The sequence below is a fragment of the Choloepus didactylus genome, chromosome 2 (assembly GCF_015220235.1).
Source record: "Choloepus didactylus isolate mChoDid1 chromosome 2, mChoDid1.pri, whole genome shotgun sequence".
NCBI lineage: Eukaryota > Metazoa > Chordata > Mammalia > Pilosa > Megalonychidae > Choloepus > Choloepus didactylus.
In genome coordinates, this window is record NC_051308.1 from 178,171,362 (window position 1) to 178,195,676 (window position 24,315).

A 24,315-nucleotide genomic window follows, 5' to 3' on the forward strand; every position below is an offset into this window, starting at 1 on the left:
CAGTTGGAGGCCTGAAAGGGAGAACTGATGATTTCAGCAGTCAGAAAGAAGAATTTCTATCTCAATCTCAGTCAGCCAGCTTCTCCAGGGGAATTCACTGAAATTTTGGTCAGAGGTCCCAACTTGTGGCCTGCCCTATGGAATTCGGACTTGCCAGCCCCCCAACCACATGAGCCAATTCCTGTAACAAATCTCATAATATTTACATATATATATATTTGTATATGATTATACATATATATCCTGTCAGTTCTGTTTCCCTGGAGAATCCTGACTAATACCGATAGTTAAAATGTAGCCAAAGATATTTAACATTTTAAATAAATGATTAAGTGGAAACATGACTGCTCATTTGGTATTTTTAAATGAATAAATACGTCTTGTAGGGTTTTATCCCATGATTGGTGTGGCCCTGATAGCACAAACTTCTCATAATGTGTTTTTAATCACAGATAAGAATCTAAGAAGTATTTAAGATTATGGCTAAAACAAAAAATTTGAAAATATAGTTTGTGTTTCACAAATTTGTGAAACACACACTAATTATATTTTAAATATATTTTCAGGGAAAGCAATGACTCATTTCTCTTCACTCTGTCCTTTATGATTTGTTGCCAGTCTAAAAAAAATCACATAATCATTTTGTTCAACACAGCGTTGATATCGTTAAGTTCACAGGACAAATATGCTGTGACTGAAGTGATCCAGTGAAAGCAATGTGATTTCTAGAGTACCACAAAAAACCTCAAAACCTCTTTCCTGACCTACTTAAATAGGAAGTTTTGTTTGCTAAGAATTCAGAGTCCAAGAACATAGCTTGAATCTAGGGGTTTGAGTAAGTTCTCACATGGCAGTTACTTTTTCACACTCATAACCAGAGGTCTATGTAATGAGTTATAACTCGCTAAGTAAATAAATGGAAAGAGTGATGTTCTTTCTAAGCAGCCATTAGCAAAGAATGTATGTATTTCTAGTATGTTGTCCTAGAAGGGGCAGAAGTTCCATCCCTGATCCTAAAGTTTGCCCAGTGTTAGGTTTGGGGGTAGAGGCTGGGAGGGCTGCTGCGAGCAACCAGTTACACAAACTGCAACACACGGAAGGAGGTGACACTTCTTTCCTCCTTTCTTCCTATGGCTTAAACTAAAAACTAACCTTTCTCCATAACTGTGGAAGTTGCTTGTTTGCCCTCTGAAGAAATTGTGTATTATCTTTTCCCTCTTCAGGGTAAATAGTTAAGTATTTAGGCACCGAGGGTTGTTCACGTTTCCTGAGGATGTGGACAAGCTAAAGCATCTTCATATACCTGATAAGATGTTTGACTGGTTTTAGTACCCACAATTTAGGGCAAAGCTTAGCCTGTTGTTCTTAGTTTATGACACATATTTATCAACTTCATTTTTTGGCCCCCAAACCTTCTATTCTCTTTCCTCGACCCACCTGTACCACTTCCTATAGTTATCCCTTTTGAAAAGCATGTAAGATCAGGTGCTCAGCATTAAGTAGGATAATGTTCTTGTTCTAGAACAAGAAGGCCTCCTGCGTTTCAGGCAGGCACCTCCAGGGACAAGGAGGTTGTGGTGTCAGTGGCCTGGCTCTTGCTGTCTAAGGACTGGGGGTGAGGATAAAGCAAGGTGATATCAAAACTCATGTTTGATTCTTGAAAGTGTGGAGGAAGGTAGCATAGCAAAGACCCAAAGCCTTCCATCTGTCACCGAAAATGGGCCCAGGTGCCATAGAGAATGAATCTCTGGGTTAAAACAGTGCTGAATATATTTGACTATACTTCAAAATAGGAGAACCAGGAATTAAATATATAATTCTACAAGTCAGTACATATTGCTATAGTAATATAAATAACTTTAGAGTATTCTGAAAGTATATTGAAGTTAATAATGTATTTGTAAGACTAATATTAGTATGTTTTTTCTTAATTAATAATTACAGTAACAAACACAGTGATTTGCAGTGGAATTAGAAGACAAGGGACTCATCAGAATCTTCTAGTGTTTTATCAAAAGGATGCATTTTTAAGGGTTTAGACACTGGTGGTGTACTTTAAAGTTTATAATGTGCTTTCTAATAAAGTACTGAAATTCAGTGCTTGCTGAAGCCAGTATAATTAGCCTCATTTTACAGACTGGGAGTTGAGGCTCAGATTGGTTAAGCAACTTGCCCAAGGTCACACAGCTAGTAAGGTGCATAGCAGGAACACAAAGCTAGGCCTGCAACTGTTTTTCTCCCTAAATCTTAGTGCCAACATTTCTCAGTGGGATCTGCTCAAGGCTGATAATACAAATTTGAGAAACAAGCAAACAAAAAACCTAAGTGAAAAACAGATGAAAAGAGCAAAATTTTGAATCTGAGAGTGCTGGCTCTCAGATATGTCATCGTTGGCCAGACTAGTATTTAAAATATGTTTTTTTTGAATGCATTTGCAACATTTTAAAACTTGGAGATTTCACATTAAAAATTCAGATTTCTCACTTCTGAAGAATCAAAAGATCTACTAATACTGGGCCTTCATGAATACAGAGCTGGCCAGCTCCCTTCTCTGTACAGTTCCCACCATCCTCCTTAATCTATACTTTACAAACCCAGCCCCTGAAGACATTTGAGTTTGCCACCCCTGTATTAAATGAATGTAAGAAGTGAACAATAGCAATTTTGACTCTATTTTTAGTGAGACTGATTACCAGTTAATTGTTAGAGTAGCTTTCATTTGGATTTGAACACTTACATCCAGAAGAAATGTCTTCTCCACATATCAGTGTTTCTTGAAAATGTCCAGGACACTCCGCAGTGCAGTACAGAGAGGCATGTGGTTCCAGAAAGTTGTTATACTGAAGCCGAGCTGTTGTTTTATTAATCCGTGTGATTTGAAATCTTTCTTTGATGCCATTTTTATAAAAATAAAGTTTTCTTGGTTGACAGTTCTTAATTGCTGCTTGGCAATATATAGAAATATTCATACCCATCTTTAAAATTGTGGCTGGTTCTATCCAGATGTGGCCAGAGCAGTTTATATTTGTAATTCCTATAAATACATAAAATAATAAATTCTCTGTAAAAGATTAAAACAGAATATTTGGGAAGAATATGCTATTACATTTTAAATTTATTATTTTCTAATAAGTAAATGATTTCCACTAAAAGAAACAATTTTCGGACTAAGTACATTTTTTAAATTGATTAGTTGATTACAGTTATTTTTTGCTATGCTTCTGTTGACTTTCAGCAGCATAACACAAGACTGGACTTAGCTGCTAAGCTTCTCTAATTGTCTCAAGAACAAATATTATTAGCTCTTCTAAAGTAAAAACTGTGGTATTATGGGGCTACACCATTTTTCAAAAGTAAAATTAGAAATAACTCTTGGCACTGCAAATGCAAATCCCATTCTCTAACTACTCAATCAATCTTTCATTCTGTTATAGATAAAGGCCACTTTTATCATATAATTATTAATATAATGAATACAGCCATACTCTTCCCAGTTGTAAAAACCTATTGTATAATAACCACTTAACATTCACCATTAATTTAATAATATGGGGAAACATTCAGACTATATTGTAAAGTTAAAAAAAAAGCAATTTGTAAAACAACATGTTTGATATAGACCCCAGCTTTTAAAGAAATCAATAGATGGATAGGTGGATTAAAGAGAAATATACTAAGATATCAGCAAAGAAATCTCTGTTAGAGTATTTTTTTTTCATTTTTAAATGTATATATCTGTGCTTTAAAAATTAGTTAATGAATGTACTACTTTTTTAATAAAAAATAATTTAGTCATTTTTATAAACTCAAATAACAATGAATTATTAATGAAATGAAACTCACATCAAAGAAAACATATTAAAGTTTCTGTCAAATTTATTACAGACTTTTCCTGGGAATACCTATAGTAAGATACTTTAACACCTAATTAAAGCTCAATATTTGATAAAAAAGACCCTTATCTTTGGAATACAAAGTTTAAAGAATTAACTTGCTGTATAATATAACAGTAGTTAAATATTTCCATTTATGCAATGAACATTTACATATAGACTATAAATATTTAAATGTTAAAGTAGTGATAAAAATAATTCCACAATCAATGTGGATTGATTCCCTAATCAATATAGAATTAAGGGAATTAAAATAAAGACAGAAGAGGAAATTTTTAAAAAGCATTTGGCTACTTTAAATAAGTTCAACAATTCAGTTTAGACAAACTGCGTCTCCAACACCTTAAAGAAATATGTGGTCACTGTATTGGAACCACTGTTAGTAGTCTTTGACAACACATGGAAAATACCAAAGACGTCAGAAGACTAGATTTGGGAAAATGTTGTCCAGGTTTTCAAAAAATGGAAGAAAGAAGAACCCCAGAAACTCTGGACCGCTGAGCTGTACAACATTTAGGAATGGATTAGTAGGTCAGTGATTAAAAAATCAGTAGTAAAAAATCTTAGAAAAAAATCAGTAATCAATAGAAGTCAGCATGGATTATATAAGAATAAGTCATACCAAATGTCCTAATTTCCCTTTTTTAATAGAACTGTTAGGCTGATTGGTCAGAGGAATGCTAAACATAGTGTTTTTTTTTAATTTCAGCAAAGCTATTAAAAAGGGGTAACATGCTATTGTCGTAGAAAACTTGGAAAAATGTAGTCTGGATGATATTAAAAATATTTATTGAAGGTTGACCAACAATAGAATGGATAGCTAGAAGTTCTCTAAAGCCATGTCCCAGGGGCTTGTGTTATTCTCTATGCTCTGTATGAATCACTTATATATACAGAAGTCCAACTTATTTACGGATTTAAAGAAGCTGGGAAAGATAGCTGGTTGTTTTATTTCCCCTGGACCTTCTTGGATAGTTGTTAGTCTGACTTAGGAAGTGTCCTAGATCATCCAGGTGGAGGGGTCCTGTTTCTGATGATGGGGCTACATCTACAATATCATTGTGTCCCAACCTATACAAGAGGGTTTTGCTTTTGTCTCTGTTCTGAGTAATTTGTATGGTCTGCAAAACTCCCTCAGGATCTGGAACACTGCCTTAGATTTGCTTGTCTTCAGTGATTAAATCCCTGCCTCCTACCCAGGACACTATTGCTCCCAACAAAAACTCCCAAATGCTAACTGCTTCCTTGCCTGAACTTCTGATGATTCCCTTCCTGGATTCCTCAAAGTGCCTATACCTGTCTCTCAGGACTCTGCATTACTTCGTAGTGCCAGATGTTTGTGTGGATTATAAAATAGGAATAATAATAATAGCAATAATAATACTACACAATGTTGTTGTGAGGAATAAAGGGCTTAGCATGATGCCTGGCACATAGTAATCATCAACATCAACACATGGTTTATTGAATCAAATTAAATCCAAACTTTTGATGGGCTAATATAAGAGCTAAACTAGTTCAAAGATAGGTTATTCTAACTCAGAGTAGTAAGCTCATTTGTGGAACTGTTCATATGTACGTTAGAGGGCTGGCCATCACTAATGTTTTAGAAAGGAATTCTGCATTTGGAGGGAGGTTGGATCTCTTTGATCTCATTCCATATAATTTTCAGGTACATATAATTTTTCCAATCTAATAATTTTTGTATTATTCAGAGATCCTAACATAACATCTTGAAAATAATAAACACTCAATATTTTATTCGTTGAATAAAAGATAGAATAGATACTGAAAATACAATACCTCCATGACACCAGTTGACAAGTATGTAAAGAGCTATTATCACATCCCATTGAATCATGACCTGATTCATGACTGAAAAAAATATGAAAATGTTAAAATTGTAATATTTTAATAGTATAACAATATATAACAATAAAATAATAAAAATCACTGTATTTTTTCCTATCAGTTATACTGTTTGACGGGAACTTTTTTTAGGAATGCAAAAAGGAAGGGAGGGAGGGAGAGAGCAGGACAAAGAGATGTCACTGGTGTGTGAGGGGGTATAGTAAGAGGTGAAGGTAATGTAAAAGAATGGAATTTCATACCCTTCAAAATTAACTATGAATTATTTTAGTAGGATATTTTGACCCATGATAAAAATATTATTCTTAAAATAGCCATTCCCACCAGAAATCCCCTTCTTCTACTCTAACTCCTGATGATTAATTCTTCTCCTGACCAGAATTATGTACCTATCATGCTCTAGAACTACCTGTCTTTGATGAGCAAAACTTGGGGAAAGCCCAAAATTTCAGAGCTTCCCAAGAGAAAGGATTTGCAGCGAAGAGGACATGAGACAGAGGCATAAGTGCTATTACCAGTTAAATATACAGAAAATCATTTAACCTGTAGACATATAAAAAGAAACATGTCATAGAAATTCAAAACAATAATGCCATTTGTTTACAACTGTAGTTTACAATAATAGTTGCATTATTCAGCTAACCAACTCTATAATTATATATCAGTTATTCAATAATCAACATTATTCAGTAATCTTTATGTTTAATAAAACCTGAGCCTCAGTCTTTCATATAAAACAACAGCAAGTCAAACCTCGTGGCTCATCAAATAGCACAAAGTATCTGATAAAAGTTAAAAAACTGGGGTTCTCATGACTCATGTATAAAGGGGATCCCTGTCATCGGTAACCACTGCACCAGAACTTATAAGAGATAGCAACTTGGCTCGTGTATTTCCAAAAGGAAACATAACTGTCTTTGAGCATTTGGATTATCATGGTGTCTTTACCTTTCCATCTGTGTGAAGCACATCATTCCACTTCAGAGCCAGGCTGCTGCCCTTGTTGGCTGCATCGTGGTCTTCTCTCCCCACTGCCTGTCTGCCAGTGATCACTTCAGATTTTCAGCTATGAGGCAAATGAAAATGTCAGCAGAGCCCTGACCTACATTTCTGATTCTTGAAGAGGAACTCAAACTGTCCAATTCGAAATGACTGGCTCTCATGTCACTATCTGGGAAAACCCAGATTACCTAAAATGAACTGCTTTGTCAGTACTTTTTTCTGAGCTACATTTTAATGTGTCTGTCTCCTCCAGTAAGTAGAACATGTGTGCATGCTTTATTTGCCTCAATTTTTAAGACAGTAAAAAAAACATACTTAGTTTTAATTTGCAACCAACGTTGATGTTAATTGTAAATTTGTTTCTTAAAAAAGAAAATTTTGATGCTACTATTGACCATTCATTCATTCAGCAAACATTTTTGAATGCTTATTACGTTCCAGACATCTTTTCTGGCATTACAGATAAAATGGTGATTAATTACAGATCAACTCCTTTTTCTGTTGCTAACAGTGATTAATTACAGATCAGCTCTTTGAATTATTTTTTGTGGTTTAGCAGGATTCCACTGCAAAGAAAAAAATTACCAAATATTTAAATGCTTTATAGTACGCAGTGACCGGGGGTCTTTCTTTCTTGGCATACCCTTCCTCTCCACAATACCCACTTCCATTTATTCTGAATCATATCTTTTCACTCCATATACTCACTTCTTTGTAAATGACAATTAATTTACTTGTCTCCGCCACAGGGAACTTCTTGAAGTAACTCCATCATGTCTTTTTTTTTTTTTTTTTTAATCTTAAGGCCTGCATTATCAGGACAATATTGGAGAGAGCATTTAAAATATTCCTATACTCAGACTCATTATAATCACCTGGGCTACTTTTAAAAAGTATCTGTGCCCATGCCCCACCCACGGAGATTCTGATTTAATTGTTTAGAATGAGTCTGAGTTGAGAACCGCTAGAATATATGAATAAAGATGTCTTTGAAGACCTTGCAGAAAAAATGGCTGTCAAGTGGATTTTAATGACTAGCAATAATTTTCCAAGTGGTGAAGGAGATGGTGTGGGAAAACATTTCAGGTACAGAGAACAGCATATGTGAGGAGGTTTGCATTGAACAACCTGTGTGGGAAGTTAAGGATGTAGGAGCATAAAGAATGACTCCAGTGGCTCTTTTTTCTGGCCAGAAAGATAATGATGTTAACTGAGCAAGCAAATAGGGAGCAATGGCAGTGAAGAGATCAGCTTGGTTTGGGGCATATTAAATCGCAGGAGCTCACAGCATGTCCAGAGAGAAGTGTCTTGTATGCCGTTGTCAACACTGGTAAATAACTGGAGAGAAAACTTTAGGCTGAGGATCTAAATTTGGGAGATTTCAGCATGTGTTGATAATATTAAAACAATATCAGAATAAGAGAACTCAGAGAGCATCCAGGGTGATAAGGGACGGGACAAAAAAAAAGGGATTCAAGAAGGAATGTGTGGCCAACGTTAAATGATCAGAGACTAACTATGATAAGCACTGAAAAGAAGCTTTGGATTTGACAATAGTTCGTCTTCCCTGAGTTTCAATAGAGAAATGGAAGTGGAAAGGAGATTGCAGTGAGTTAGATGAGAAAATAAAGGAGAGTACATCTGCCAGTCTTAGAGGAATGTGGACAGTGCCAATGAGATTGCTGGAGAGCTCAGTGAAAATCGGGAAATTCTTTTACTGGGGGTATGGGGGAGTTCTTAAGTATCTTTTCTTGTGTTTATTTGCCATGCATATCTCTTCTTTGTTGAAGTTAAAATCTTTTGCCCATTTTTATTGCACTGTTTATTTTTGTATTATTGACTTTTGGAGTTCTTTATATATCCTGGAAACCAGCACTTTATCAGGTATCTTATTTTACAAACATTTTCTCCCACTTTGTGGCTTATCTTTTCATTTTCTTAACAATGTCTTTTTAGAGCAAAAGTTTTAAATTTTGATGAAGTCCAATTCATTATGGTTCTTTTCTTTTTTGCCCTAAGAAACTTTTGCCTAACCTAAGGTCACAAAGATTTTTCTCCTGTTTTCTTCTAGAAGTTTTATAGTTTTTTTTAACATCTATGATCCATTTTGAATTTATTTTTATATATGATGTGAGATAGAGATCAGGTTCACTTCTTTGTAAATGGATGTCCAATTATTACAGCACCATTTGTTGAAAAAAACTATCCTTTTTCCTTTGACTTATCTTAGCACCATTGTAAAAAATCGATTAAACATATATGTCAGTCTATTTCTGCACTCTGTATTTTATCCTATTTATCTACATGTCTTTCTTCTTTGATGAGAGGACAACTGGAAGCTCCATGTTTGGAACTTTCCTGGTCTCTGCCCTATATGCATTTTCCCTTGGCTAATTTTAATCTATATCCTTTAGTTATAATAAACTGCAATTGTGTGTGTAATGGCTTTCATTGAGTTCTGTGAGTCATTCTAGTGAATTATCAAACCTAAGGGTGGTCTTGGGGATCCCCAAACTTGCAATTGTTGTCAGAAGTGAGAGTGGTCTTGTAGACGCTGTTCCAACTTCACAAATTTTATTCCCTTATGCTCAGAAAACATACTTTTTATGATTTTGACTCTTTTAAATTTATTAAGGTTTGTTTTATGTCCCAGAATATGTTCTACTTTTGTGAATGTTCTGCATGCACTTAAAAAGAATATGTATTTCACTATTAATGCTAATTAGGCCAAGTTGGTTGATAGTATTGTTTATGTCTTTTATATCCTTACTGATTTTCTATTTTCTCGTACTGTCAATTACTGGGAGAGGAGTTTTAAGTCTCTAATTGCAATTGTGTATTTGTCTACTTCTTTTAGTTCTATCAGTTTTTGCTTTGTATATTTTATAGCTTTGCTGAAGGCATATACATGTTTAGTATTGTTATGTTTTCTTGGTGACTATGTAATCACTATGTACTGTCTCCTTTTTTCTCTGGTGATATTCCTTGTTCTGAAGTCCTCTTTTTCTAACATAGCCAACACACTTTTCTTTTGGTTAGGGCTTTCATGGGATATTTTTTCCATTCTTTTACTTTGAACCTATTCATGATTTTTATTTAAAGTGTTTAAATAAATAAATAATTTATTTAAATAAATAATTTATTTAAAAATAAATAACTTATTTAAATCATGAACCTATTCATGATTTTTATTTAAACTATGATTTATGATCATATTTTGTTATGATCATAAGGCTAGGTTTTGTTTTTATATCCAATATGAAAATCTCTGTCTTTTAAATGAGACGTTTTGATTTACATTTAATGTCATTATCATTGTGGTAATTATCATTGTACTAAAATCTATCATATTCCTAGCTGTTTTTCATTTTTCTCATCTACCCTTTTATCTCTTTTTCTGTTTGCTTTTGTTTTAATTATATATTTTTTATGGTTCTATTTTTAAGCACAGTTGGTTTATTAGCTGTACTTCTTTAGAAAATTTTTTACTGGTGCTATATGGCAGCAGTTAGCAAATATTATCTGGTATGGCAGCTCTAGCATTTAAAAAAATCTTTATTTTGAAATGATTTCAAACATACAGGACAGTTGCAAAAATAATACACAACCAATAAAGAGAACTTCAATATATCCCCTACCCAGTATCTCAGGTATATCAAATTTAACATTTGCCGCATTTGTTAGATCATTCTATCTACCTATCTAGCTAGCTACCTACCTACCGTACTTAGATATCTATTATCTATTTATCTATCTCCATATATCATTCTTATATGTAAGTGGTTGACTTCATTTGCTAATCAGAAAACATCAGACCCTTTGTCTTGTCTTTCTATAGTCAGGGTAGCCATCTGGGTTTGCCCAGTACAGTCCCAGTTTAAATGGCTATCCCAGTGTAATTATAAATAATATTCCCTTTCATTTTCAAACTTATCCCAGTTTGGACAATATATTGTATTGTCAACTCTTATAGGCCTGCTAGTAATAAACCTTATTTATTTCCTAAAAGTTAAACAATTTCAAGTTTTCCTCTGTCATTTGAAAAAAGTTTGAAAAGGTTTTTGGCTGAGTGGAATGGAAAGGGTGACTGAGTGTAAAATACATGATCTTGAAACCATTTCACATTATATTAATAATTATGTTTTGAGTTCTTACCCTTTATGCTGTACTTCACCAGGGAACATACATCATAATGCAGCATTTTAATTTTTCTATTTAAGAAGGTAACAGCAAATATTACTCATTTCAGAAAAATTTAATCAAACATATTGAGTTTCTTTTTGTGATTTCATGGCCTTAGAGTTATAAGCTTTAACTATCTCAAGGATACTCTTACCTGAAAGAATTCATTCTTCAAATGTGCCAGATAAATGAGGTGTCATTTTATTTCATTAATTTTCTCAACCACTGAAATAATAACCCTATTATTCATAAAGAGTTATGAGGACTCTTTGAAGAGAAATGAATGAATGCCATAAATCTTTTGGCTCACGCAAAGGATGGTACCTCCATGTAGCTGCCTGATATTTCTCAATTTGAGGCACCTCACGGCTAGTTCAGCTCTGCTGGAGGAAGGGGTGCTACAGGCTGAATCATCACCATTTCCTGTTGCTCCAAGTGAGGTGTGAATTAAAGGTCGACTTTGCCTTACCTCCTAAGAGCTTGTTAGAGATTTAAGAAAGCAGAGAAGTGGAGGTGAATTCAACACCTTCAGTGTACAACACAGAACTTGGAGATTGAAAGCATACTTTTAAGGGAGTTGATTTCCAGATCCTCAACTTCCATATGTACCCTTTCCTAAATTTGATTTCTCTAACAGTGAGCCTGGATTCACTGTAGTCTTTCTCGTATTTCATAAAGAATGGCATCCCTCCTCCCCAGCCATCCCAAATCTCAGTTTTGTGCATTACCCTGGGTGCAAATAGCTCTGGGGTGACAAAGGAATATATGGAAATACTGATTTCTGTGAGGTTTCTTTGGGTAGTTAATCAAGACACTTTAAACCTACAAAGCTTCTAGTTGTTCTCCACTGAATATTTTTTTAGAAAAGTGAAGCTTATTAAAATACTTGATTTTGGCTCATGTTGGGATACCCTGAATTTTAGCCAGTTTGGGGATATTTGGGCCTATTTGGGAATAATCTGAATCCAGAGCTTGAGAAGAAATACGAGAAATTAATTGTTATCCCTTTAAATCTAAGTAGAATTTTTGACAGACTATCACATTTTTTTCTAAACCCATTAGGTACAGCTCACATGGAAACTTCATTTCTTTAAGATTTGCTGTACCTTATTCAATAAGGTATTTAAAGGCTACTTTATATCATGGATTATGTGTTTCTATTACAGCCTATCCTCACTTACTTCATCTTATAAAATATTCAATACTTTTTGTTGCCTATTTAAAAGGAAGTAAATTTATTTAGACTTATGTTGAATGTTTTAGATGTTAATTTAAAAATATGCAAGGGGGTAGTTTTTAAAGCTTCTTTTAAGAGTAAACCAGGAAAATATTTGGAAGACCACTGCACCAGATCACAATTACACAAGCTAAACAAAAACAAAAACAAAATACACCAAAACATTAATCATGGTTTCCCTTGGATTATGGAATTATGATTATTTTTCTTTCTTGCACCTTTCTATGACTTCTTATTTTTTAGGATGAGTATGTTATACATGATAATAATTTAAAACATTTTAAAATACGAAGCACATTAAAGGACAAGGAAAACTTTAAGGGAAAGGACATAAACAGGAGTCTCCTTCTTAGTCGATTCCAGAATTTGAGATGGCTGGAGGGAATTATTGATGGGTTCACTGATGAATACATGTCATTTATGCAAATTCAACTGTAAATTGAGGGAGAGTTTTTATTCCACTAACTGCCCCTTCTTTCTTCTTCTTCTATCCCCTTCAAAATAGACTTTGAGCCTTCAGAATTTCAAAGAAAAGACCATATCAGAAATGCAGCAATGATAGTTAAGAATGACATCTTTGTATTGTTGTTGTTGCTGTATTGGCTTTGATGGAAAGTTGTATCATTTGTCATAAATAATTAAAGGTAATAGAAGGAAGAAAATTATTCTTTATCCACACACTGCTGCTAACCAGTGGGGGGAAATATTTATGAAGTCTTTCATAATGCTCAAAATATTTTTAGGGAATTCTTCCAATAAAGAAAAGTCTGAATCAGCCTGGTCAAGGCACACATCCATAACTCAGTTTTGCAGACCCCATTTGCTTGACCTACACATGTAATTCTGATGTAAACTCGCATTGCAAGGGTGATTTTAGATTGCTCAAATTAGCAAAGACATCAAGAAGATATTCTAATTTGCAATTCCAGTTCCATTCATGCAATTAGTTTTGAAGATTAAAGTTTTCCTCCAGAAAGACTTTGATTTCTGTCTACTCAAATGGAAGAATGAAGACCCATCTGCATGAAAGAAAATAATCTTCAGTGATGTTCATCACCTCTGCTCAACTCTTCATGAAGCGGAGTAAAAATCTGAAAGATGAGATGACTTTGGTTGATGTGGTTGACAATTTTAAAAACATCATTTAAATACTTCTCTTTATTCTTTTTGTGTGTGCTCAGGGATTTGCTGGTGCATACAATAGTGATGAGACTATGCTTTCATGGCACTCATTTTAATATTTCAATACTTAATAATTGTTAGTTTCTTAAAACAACATTCAATATAGTGCTGAAAAGAATACAGAAATGAGCTTGAAAATTCAGTCTGTAAGAAAATATACTAGTGAACAGCACCATTCTTACTACACATTCTTATGAGTAGTTTCAGGAAAAAATTCAGACCCTGGATGTTTACAACAATCAAGAACAGGCCTGATAACTGCTCCTGCAGATCGTGTGGTCAACAGCTTACCACAGCTGTACCTGTCCTAGATACATCCTAAGAAGTCACATCCAGAAAATTGCAGTTGTGACATGCTAGTTATTTTTAACAAATATGTATTAAAGTAAGAACATGACTATTAAAATGAAGATGTTTATCTATGTACCATCTAAAATGACCTCATTTACCATCAGGCATACACATATTAGATTGAAGAAAGCTGGTTTAGAGTATCTCTTGTAGCAAACTAAATTTTTAGAGAACCAAAGAAACATTTATTTCACTTTACTTTAGCATCTTTCTCTTGCTTTACCTTAGTATCTTTCTCTGCCATACTTCCATGTTTTTTTAAATAGCTGAATGAGAATGATTTTTATTAACAATGTAAAAAATACCAAGGAATCAATTTTCACTTTCTGCATTGAGAAGAGGTATAACTCAGGTGAAAGGAGGATTTCTTTATCATTTTTTTCTTTCCATATTTTTTCTGGCCTTGTGTACTTACCTACTTTTAGGATATTCATTCATTCAAGAAATATTTATTGAATGCTTACCACAGTTCAGTAATTATTCTAGTGTTGGGAATAAAGAGGTAAACAAAACAGACAAAAATCCTGTCTTCATGGAGCTTACATTCTAATTTGAGGATAAAGACAATAAATAAGTAAAATATTGCATTAAATGATGATAATCATTTGGAGAATTCAAAGGGAAAGACTGACAGAGGCTTCAGTGTGCTCAGAGAAGTACAGGCTGGAAAACAACATTTGAACAAAGATCTGATAGAAGTGAAGGAATGGTTCATAGAGTTAATTTGAAGAAGAGTATTTCAGACAGGGAGAAGGAAGAGAGATTCAGGAATGGATCTGAGAGCTAACAAGGGAAGGAGGCCAGTGTGGGAGAAGCAGGTTAAGCAGGGGAAAAACAATAAATGGGATCAGTAGTAAAAGAGGTCAGAGAAGTAACTGTTGTGAGGGTGATAGGAACTAGTGTAGGGCTGCATAAGGCCTTTGGCTCTTCTGATGACAGAGACGGGAAACCATTGGAGGGTTTTAAGCAGAGAAGTGACAATGGTTTGACTAGAAGGATTCTGGCCAAAGCAATTAGAAATGTTGGATAAAGAGGTTATTGATTGACTTGGGGAAAACTTCAAGAGGGATGTATTTTGCAGAGGAATGTGAAAAGGAATTAAGAATTTGTTTTGGGACATGTTAAATTCGAGATGCTTGTTACACGTCCAGGAGATGTTGAGTAGGACGCTGGAGATACGAGTCCATCTGGAATTCAGGGGAGAGATACAGGATGAGATATAGGAATTTGAGTGTTATCAGCATATAAATAGAATTTAAAGTCACATGCCTGGATGAGATTACCAAGAAAATAGATATAGACAATACATATAAAAGAGAAAAAGCTCTAGGAGTGAGGCCAGAGTATTCCTATAGCAGGGAAAATGAACCAAGGGAAATTTTAAACTAACTCTTCTAAAGAAGGTTATGAGTAAATTCATTTATTTATGATAGGAAAAATAGTTTATATATTCTTACATCAAAAAACTATAGGGTGACCAAATTCAACCTGTTTGCTCTTCAGCACTAAATACTTTGACCTTTAAAAAACTAGCTGGCTGAGTCATTCATCTAATTTTAATTTAAGAGATTTAATTTCAGTCAAATGATGGGGCAAAAACCCGCATCCAATATAAGGTATATGGCCTAGAGTAAATATGGATTTGCTCGGACAAAAGGGAGGATCTAGTTCTTGAGACTAATGCAAATATTTATTGAGTTCCTATTATATTTAAACAAGTAATGAGTTAATTTGGGAAATACAAAGACAAGTAAGACACTGTCCTTTTCTTCAGAAAGATTACACAGAAAAAAAAGAAAATAAGGGAAGTAAAATACAAGGCAAAATGTGATGTGACAAGAGCCATACAGAGGCAGAGACATAAATAGAGGATCTTTTGGGGACATCTAGAAAGGTTCTGTAGAGGACTTAACATTTAAGATAGCCCCTAAAATATTGATAGGATAGGATTTTGATAGGTGGCAGGTATATTATGGCAAAGTCCCTGAGATAGGAAAGCTCAGGGGTGTGTTTCACTGGTGGGTATCCATGCCCTTTGTAACCTTGTTATTGTCATCCATCATCCTTTCACTGTTTTCTCCCAAACTGGAGATGCAGAGGTTACATAAATAATTATTAGTTTGAATCAAACAAGAAAATATGTGCACATCAATATTCATATAATTATAAGGGACCAAGCCCAATCAAAATAGCTCAGGCAAAGAAAAGGAGAATTTATTGGTTCATGGAAACTTAGAAAGGGTAAGGATACTGGGACATTAAGAATAACTGGAACCAGGGGCTCTAAAACAGTTCCTGGGTGTTGCTCTTCACCTCCTGACTCTGCTGCTCTCTGCCTATTCTCTTCCTTCTTTCTCATTGCAAATCTGCATTCCCCACGTGGTGGCAAATATGGCTGATGACAACTTCCGAATTTTACACCTTAGACTTTCTGCCACAAGAAAGTGCCTGATGTTCTAGATCTGAGTGCAAAATATTGAGAACTCCAAGTGGCTTCTGGATCAGCTGAAGATAGGAAGGGGGATCTGATCTTGTAAGAAGAGCCTGGCAAGTGCTGTAGGAGCCATATGCTTGGGGATGGGATTGTGGGAGGTATAGTTAGCTATTACCACTATAGTGATCTATAACAAAGAACTCCAAAACTTGTGGTTTATAACTATCATTTATTGTCCCGTATCTGTGGATTGGCTGGAGCAGCTCTGTTACAGGCTGAGATGACTAGGGAGACTGTGTTGCACACAAAAGTCATTCTCCCCCTGTGACCAGTAAGCCAGCCAGAGGACATCTGCGGCCTCTGAAGGCTTAGACTCAGAACCAACACAGGGCCACATCCGCATACATGCCATTGGTCAAAGCAAGTCACATGGCTGAACTCCAAGTCAAGGGGTAGAGAAATACTTTCTGCCCACAGTGAAGCTATAGCCAGAGTGGAAGGCAGGGAAGAAGGATGGATTGGTGTCAATCATTTAATCTACCACAGCAGGAAAATGTAAGAAAGTTCCCAGAAGAAGGTAGGATGTTGGGGAAACAAAATAATAGGCTTCCAATATAGTATTATTACATAGATACAAACACAGTAAAATGAAGTAATTAGTACATTTCATCAATTCCCAAATTTTAATGCAGAAAGCAACTGGAAGAGAACTAGTTAGCCCTCATTGTCAAGCACCATGCTTGGACTTTTAGAAATAACACCTCAATATTATGAACTTAAAACAACATGACTTTGCTCATAAACTCTCTTGGGTTAGTTTTCAAAGGAAGTATCCTTGATGATTCCAGGTTAATATCTCTTTTCCCAATTGTTTAAGAGTAGGGCATGTCTTAAACTTTCAAATCTTTTGTATCTTTATATCTGTGAAACAGAGGCAGCAGCATGGAACAATGAGAAAAAGAACATCTGGAGTCAGGGAAACCTGAGTTTAAATCTTAGTTTGGCCATTTACTAGTTAAATATTCTTGGACAAGTTACCAGTCTATATCAGTATCAGTTTTCTTGTGGATAATAATACATACACTACATAGGGTTTGGGGGAGTATTAAATGATGGTATGGCTGTAAAATGCACATCACAGTGTCTAGCACATAAGGATTCAACAAATGTTAGTTTCTTGTGAGACTAACAACTGAAATAAGGCAACATTCTTATATTGAGTTCAATGCTTTGCTCCTTTCCACACTAAAACTCCAATAGCATTATATGAATAGAAAAATTCTCAAATGAAATGGAGCACAAGTTTACATAGGGAAAAAAAAGTAAAACATCAAAGTCATTAGCTCTATACTTCAGATTAAAATTTCATAGCCAAAAATTAAAAAGCAGCTATTTTGCCCAGTGTTTCTATTAGTGGCATTTCATGTTTCAGTTAGAAGTGGAGTTCATGTAATTTACTGATAATTTTTGTTAGAGTACAGTAGTTTATCCACTGAGGAATTTAACACATCTCTCACCATTCACAATTTGCAGGTACGATTCAATTATTTTAACTCAGAAGCACTGTTAACTTTATAGTTAGCAGCTACCTGATTTTCTCTCTCAGAATATTTCTCTCATGTACCTCATTTTCTTCATGTAGGAAATCAGAGTTCATACCTGTAAACAAATTGTTAAAAGTCTACTTATAGTATTAATACATTATAAATATTTATAAGTATAGTGTAAATTAGATTTCTCCTTTCTTGGATGATGAATTTAATTCTTTTGTCTTCTTTAGAAATCTCTATATTTTACACATTTCCTAAGTGGTCCTTGCTATGACCTTATTTATAAGAACTTTTATATTTTGATGAGATTTCCTTCTTATGTTAATATTAACCAGTTTTCAAATAAAATAATTATTTAATACGTTTGAGTTTAACTTTTGTCTGTTTTGCTCTATAACCAATAGAAAATTCATTAAATCCAAGCACAAGAGTATTATTTTATTACTCAGTAGTAAGGAACTCTCAGTTTCATAACTTCAGATTGTCTCATGCCACCTTTTATGGATGGCAAAATTTTAGAAAATTTCATCTTAAAACCCAATATTCCCAATTGGAGTTGCAAGAGAAAACAATGAAGTTGAGTCAGCTTTTAAAAATTGTTACTTTGTGTTAGGTTGATTTATGTTTTCCCCAAATCACATTTTCATAACCTGCATTCCTATAGGTATGAACCTATTGTAAATAGGACCTTTTAAAGATGTTATTTTTAGTTAAGATGTGGCCAACTGAACCAGGATGGGTCTTAATCCTATTACTGGAGGCCTTTTAGAGAGAAAGCCACGGGGAAGAGTCAGAAGTCAAAAATCAACGGAACCCAGAAGAGAAAAGAGAAGACATTACCATGTGACGGGAAAGCCAAGGAATCTAAAGATTACCAGCAGCCAAAACGCTACCAAGAATAGCAAGGCTTTTAGCCTCTGAAACTGTGAGCCAATAAATTTCTGTTGTTAAGGTGACTCATTGTATTATTTTTGTCTTAGGAGCCCGGAAACCAAGACATTAATTTACCCCAACAGAGCATATATTTTTCATAAATTTTTCCTATTATTTAAAAAAAACTCTGAAAATCTAATTTCCTCTTCTTGAGCAATTTATTAAACTCATTAGATCATAGTATCTGATTTCTTATCAGATAACTCGTAATATACGCAACTGTAGCTTCTTAATTTTAAGTCATTTTCTTATTATGAACAGGCATTTTATAAATGTAAGCAACTTTCAGATAACTTAAAAATAGAAAAAAGTTTCTATGTTGGTGTTCGTATTTCCAATGGTCAGAAATGTTTTATAGTAAACGACAGAAATCCAATGTAAACTAGTTAAGTAAAAAAAAAAAAAAAAAAAAGGAATTAATGAAAGAACAATAGGGCCTGTTATAGAACTGATGGATGGGATTTCTGTTGGAAGCAGGTAACCAGGTATCTCAGAGGAAGAAACTTTTTACTTGACACAACAAGGACTCATTCTTTTTCCTCAACATCCATGTCTCAACTTGTAGGCTTTATTGTCACTTTCAAGTGGGTTCCATTTACAAGGCCTAGAATTCCAACCTTTTCATTCTATACCTCTAGAAAGAAGGAGCACCTTCCTGAGAGTTCCACTTGAAAAACATCTCACAGGACTCTTAAATGCCTTGTCTTGAGGCCTGTACTCACCCTTTAGAACAACCTCTTTCTCTAGAAAGATGAAATGCCATGATTGATCAGAAGAGGGTCACACACCCCATCCCTATGAGCCAGCATAGAGTGTGGTACTATAATTGACAGTCCAACCTAAATAAATGGAAAGGGGGAGGGGCAATTTCCTCAAGGAAAGGGATAGATGGTACCAGATAAAAGGGGGTGGGGTGAGGTGGTGGTAAACATAGTACATATCTCTAGTCTTAGATTCACTACTTTCAAGGCATGTTGAACATCTTGGTTTCAGTTTTGTCTGGACACGTCTGAAGGCCTGGTGGAGTTAGAATCCTAGGATCTGTTTACATAAAGGACCTTGAAGCCTTGGACAGACTTTGATCCAAGGGAAGGAAAAGTCATAGAGCAGAATTATGGGTTAAGGGCAATGGTCCAGGATAAAGAAAGAGAAGAGATTCTAGATGTAACACTATTTCTGTTTGTTGGTCTGTCACTCAGATTATTTATTGGTCCAGATCCCATGGATTCATGCCTGGGTCCTAGGGTGAAGAGGATGCAATAAAAGTGTGAGTAAATCTGAAAAGCTCTTTCACAATAATGTCCACAGAACCCTGAGGTGCAAGAGGCCAGCAGCATTCACAATAGCAGCCTTTGCAGTGACATGGCACCACACTCTCAGTGGAGACATCTGCACTCTTGAAGTCAGATGGCAGCAGCTTTAGCACAGACATAGGCAGGCACTAGATGCAGTGGCAAAGACTTTGGAAGGCAGCAAAATTGTCGCTTTTGACCTTGAAGGCATAGAAGACATGATTGCATCAAGCCCAAATAGGAAAAAAGGAGTTAACTGGACTCAGATGAGAGATTCTTTTGCCCACATGATGCTAGCTGGGGCTCAATTGGTCTAGAATGAACCTAGATGGTTCATTCATTTGGCTGGCAGCTGGTGCTGGCTGACAGCTGGAAAATCAGCTGGGGCTGTTGACCAAAGTGCCTCAGTTTTCCTCAGTATGTCTTTGTGGCTTGGGCTACTGATAGTATATTGGCTGGTTTCCAAAAAGGAGATCTCACATGGAGAAAGTGAAAGCTGTAGATACCTTAAGACATTAGAAATTACACAATGTCATTTCTGCCACTAATCACAAAACCAATCACAAGGATGGCTTAGATTCAATGTGGGAATAGTTTACACAAGAGTATGAATACCAGACTGAGGGCCATCTTTGCAGACCACCTATCACAATCAGAGAATGTGGTTTTGTTACTATTTTAATGACCATTTTTTATTCTCAGGCTATCTAAGAAACACATTATAGCTAAAAATGTTCACATGTACATGTATTCATAAATTATTTCTATAAATAATTTATGAGCAGTGCACCAGACACTGTAAGGTAGTACAGATATAAACATGGATAGGACACAGTCACACTGAAATGGTCACAGACACGGGAACAGCTATAACACAATGATGTAAGGGCTACCACAGAGGTGGGCAGGGGGCGCTGGAGCACAAAAAAAGATAATAGAATACAGTGTCAGGGAAGACTTTCCTGGAAAGCTGACAACCAAATTGACTTTCATATTAGAAAACAGAATAAGGCTCATTTAGGGACTTGAATGGGAATGAATAGGAGGATGGGGGAGAAGACAGTGTGGAAGGGGTTATTGAGCTTGTCAAGGACCTTGTAGGCCATGATGAGGAGCTTGTACTTTATCTGGTGGAGAATGGGAAGCCATTTAACATTTTTAAGTAAGAATACAACATGAATACGATATTATTTTAGAAGGTCACTGTATCTGCACTGTGAAGTATGGATTGAGGGAGTTGATGGAGGCAAGAAGAGCAGTTATTTAGAAGACTTTACTAGTGTCTCAACTAGAGAAATGATGAGGGCATTGTGGATAGACCAGAGAGGAAGAGGAATTGAGGAGAAATGAGAGGACTTGGTAATTGGTTGGATGTAGATGGTGAAGGAGAGGGATGAATTTTTGACCATATTGTTTGTATTCGTCGGGATAGGATAGCTACACCATGATAACAACAAACCCAGAAATCAGGAGCTTAACACAAAGGTTTTCCTTACTTATGTAGAGTCATCCACCAACCTAGTAGCTATGCTATCCTGAACTCCTGGCCTCCAATGTTGCCAGGTGGAGGATTCAAAGAGATTGAAAGGAACACAGTGTTTTAAGTGCCTTGGTCTGGAAGAAACATACATTACTTCTATTTTCATTTAATTGGCCACAACTAGATACACAGGCTGCACATAATTGCAAGGATAGTGGGAACATGTAAAGAAACCTAAGGATATTTTGGTGCATATAATAGACCCTACTACAGTGGTTAACAGTCTGTTAACAGCAGTCCTGAGTCCAAATCCCAGTCTCTTTATTTACTAGCCATGTAGCTGTGCATAAGTGTTTCCTCATTAGTAAAATGCTTTTAATAATAGCACTTACCTCATTGGCTTGTTGGAGTATTGAATAAGGTAATGCACATAAAACACTTAGTACCTTGGATATGGAAGGCACTCACTATTTTGTATTATTATTCAAACTAAATGCCTCCAATATTTCATTCTCAATGACTAGGTGAAAGAGGAATGGGGGTGGGTGATGGAGCAAGTTTAAGAAGGAATATGATTTAATTTGTAGACATTTTGAATTTGTGTTGCCTGTGGGACCTCCAATAGAGAGATCTAGTAGGGAATTACAGAACGAAAACTGGACTTCAGAGGGAGATCTGGGCTGGAAATATAAATCCTAGAGTCGTCAGGAAGTAGGTGACAACTGAAACCATGGGCATGGATGAGATTACCTAGGGGAAGTGAAAAGGTTGAGGAAAATAGAAATTCTAAGACAGAACCCTGGAGAATACCAACATTTAAGAAGTGAGAAGAGAAAGAAGGGCCCGCATGGGAGCAACCAGAGAGCAGGAGGAAACCAAAAGGGAGTAGAAGGGGAGTTTGAGAGAGCATCATTCCTTTTAGAATTAATAAGAATTTATGAATATTTAATTTTGCATTTAGTTTAATGAAAATTATATTTGATATGAACTTTTATTGAATTTAGTTAATAAGGTTTTAAAATAAATCATTATAAGTAGCTTAAAAGAAATGTGATAACACAAGAAGTGGATACAGAAGAATGGTTATAGTTATCAGAATTTATAATTCAGCATTTTTTGTCAGTATTTGGTTAGGAAAACACCTTCTCTCTTAACAAAGAGAAAGAGCTTCCTGTTTTTAGAAGGAATGCCAATGTAAAGAGGCAAATCCAGCCTCCATAGCAGCAAAAATTAAAGAGATAAAGATAAATCAAGTAAGAAAGTGATTTAAATACTAATTCAGTAATTTCACTGTTCTGTAATGGTAATTTCACAAATCTATAATGGATCTAAAAATGGGCAGGGTTGGAGAAGAAAGGAAGAACTGAAGAACCTTTCTAAAAACTACTAAATTGTAACAGTAGCCTAACCTCCACAATCAGAGAGGCTGAAGGGGTACATTTTGAGTAAGTTGTTTGCAGCTATTATTATGAGTTATTTGGTGCTATTGCAAGTTATTATTTTTGCAGATCCAACCATCTAAACTTTGGTATACTGCCACCAAGTGGTTGAGGGTGTAGAAAGGTGAAAGAATATATTTTTTTCTGCATTTTAGTCTTCCGAGACTACTACTTAAAAGCCACACACACACACACACACACGCGTGTGCACGCACAAGAGAGATTATTTATTATTGGTTCTTGTGGCAGGTTCTGTTTGTGTCCTGCATATATCCCCTCAGTCTATTCTTGAGGTCACCTGCAGCTTCGTGAAAAATTCCCTTATGTGCCAATGGCATCTTACCTGAAGCAACAGTGTTTCTCTCTCTGGGGACTTTCTCCGGTCTCAAGAATGTGCTCAACCCATTTGTGGGGCAGGCTGGACATTCCAGAAAGACAATGATCCAGGAACAACCCATTGATCAATGAGGGAGGAGAATTAGTAGTAAATACCTCCACTTCCTCACCCTTGAGAGGATAATTCTGCAATGTGTGTACATCAAGTACATAAACTCAGACACTCCTCAGAGGAACTGAGCCCCAGATGTCCACACAGGAGCCCAGCCATTAATGCATTGGCTTTTCCTATTTCCTTGCTTCACTTCATCACACTTCATGTAATAAAGAATTCAGCTGGCCTTTGTCCTCAGCTCCTGGAAGGTAACCTCCAAACCCTTGGAACTTCCTCAGTGATTGAAGTGTCTTTGTTATAATGAAGGTCCCTCAGACCATACCAGACAGTTTATGTTAACAAAGTGACTCATGATGGGCCCCTAGATGGCTTATGCTAACAATTTCATTCAGGTTGGGCATTGGCCATACCACAAAGACCAACCATGGAATTAGAGGGTTGAGGTTTTGAGCCACACAATATCCTCTCTGGAGAGAGGAGAGGATTGAGATTAAGTTCAACCATTAAATCAGTCATGCCTATGTAATGAAGCCTCTATTAAATCTCTGGATACTAAAGCCCAGGTGAGATTCTCTCATTGGCAATATCCTTCGAGTATTGTCAGATATTGATGTGCTGGAGGATAACACATCTCTGAAGATGATGGAAGCTGCATGTTTGGAAACTTCCTAGACCTCACCTTATGCATCTCTTCATGTAGCCAGTTCTGATTTGTATTCTTCTATTTTAATAAAGTTGTAATCCTAAGTATAGCACTTTCCTGAGTTCTGGGAGTCATACCAGAAAATTATAGAACCTGAGGGAATCTGTGGGGATCCTCAAATTTATAGCCAGCTGGTAAAAAGCGAGGATGGCCCTGGGGTCCCCCAAACTTGTGGTAGGTGTCTGAAGTGAGAGCAATCTTGTGAAGGAATGTGCCCTCCATCTGTGCAGTTTGGCAAACTCAATGCACACTTCTTGAGATCACCTCCTGAATAAACTTCCTGTTCCAAAATCCTATTTTCAGGATCTGCTTTTCAG

At 35.7% G+C, this 24,315-nt stretch overlaps 2 protein-coding genes across 3 annotated transcripts in view; one reads left to right on the top strand and one right to left on the bottom strand.

The window, feature by feature from the left end:
- IL23R (interleukin 23 receptor) overlaps nucleotides 1-6,808 on the bottom strand; it is a 76,670-nt gene extending 69,862 nt beyond the window's left edge. Inside the window, exons 1-3 of one of the 2 annotated variants that reach the window (XM_037826949.1) lie at nucleotides 6,711-6,808; nucleotides 5,697-5,768; nucleotides 2,738-3,034 (exon numbers count right to left, since the gene is read on the bottom strand). In XM_037826949.1, coding sequence (XP_037682877.1) covers nucleotides 2,738-3,034; nucleotides 5,697-5,766 — 367 coding nt within the window. In that variant the 5' untranslated portion in view covers nucleotides 5,767-5,768; nucleotides 6,711-6,808. The remainder of the gene's footprint in view (nucleotides 1-2,737; nucleotides 3,035-5,696; nucleotides 5,769-6,710) is intronic. The other variant, XM_037826950.1, reaches the window with a different exon arrangement.
- Nucleotides 1-24,315, top strand: part of C2H1orf141 (chromosome 2 C1orf141 homolog) — a 232,878-nt gene that overhangs the window by 125,418 nt on the left and 83,145 nt on the right. The window lies entirely within an intron of this gene.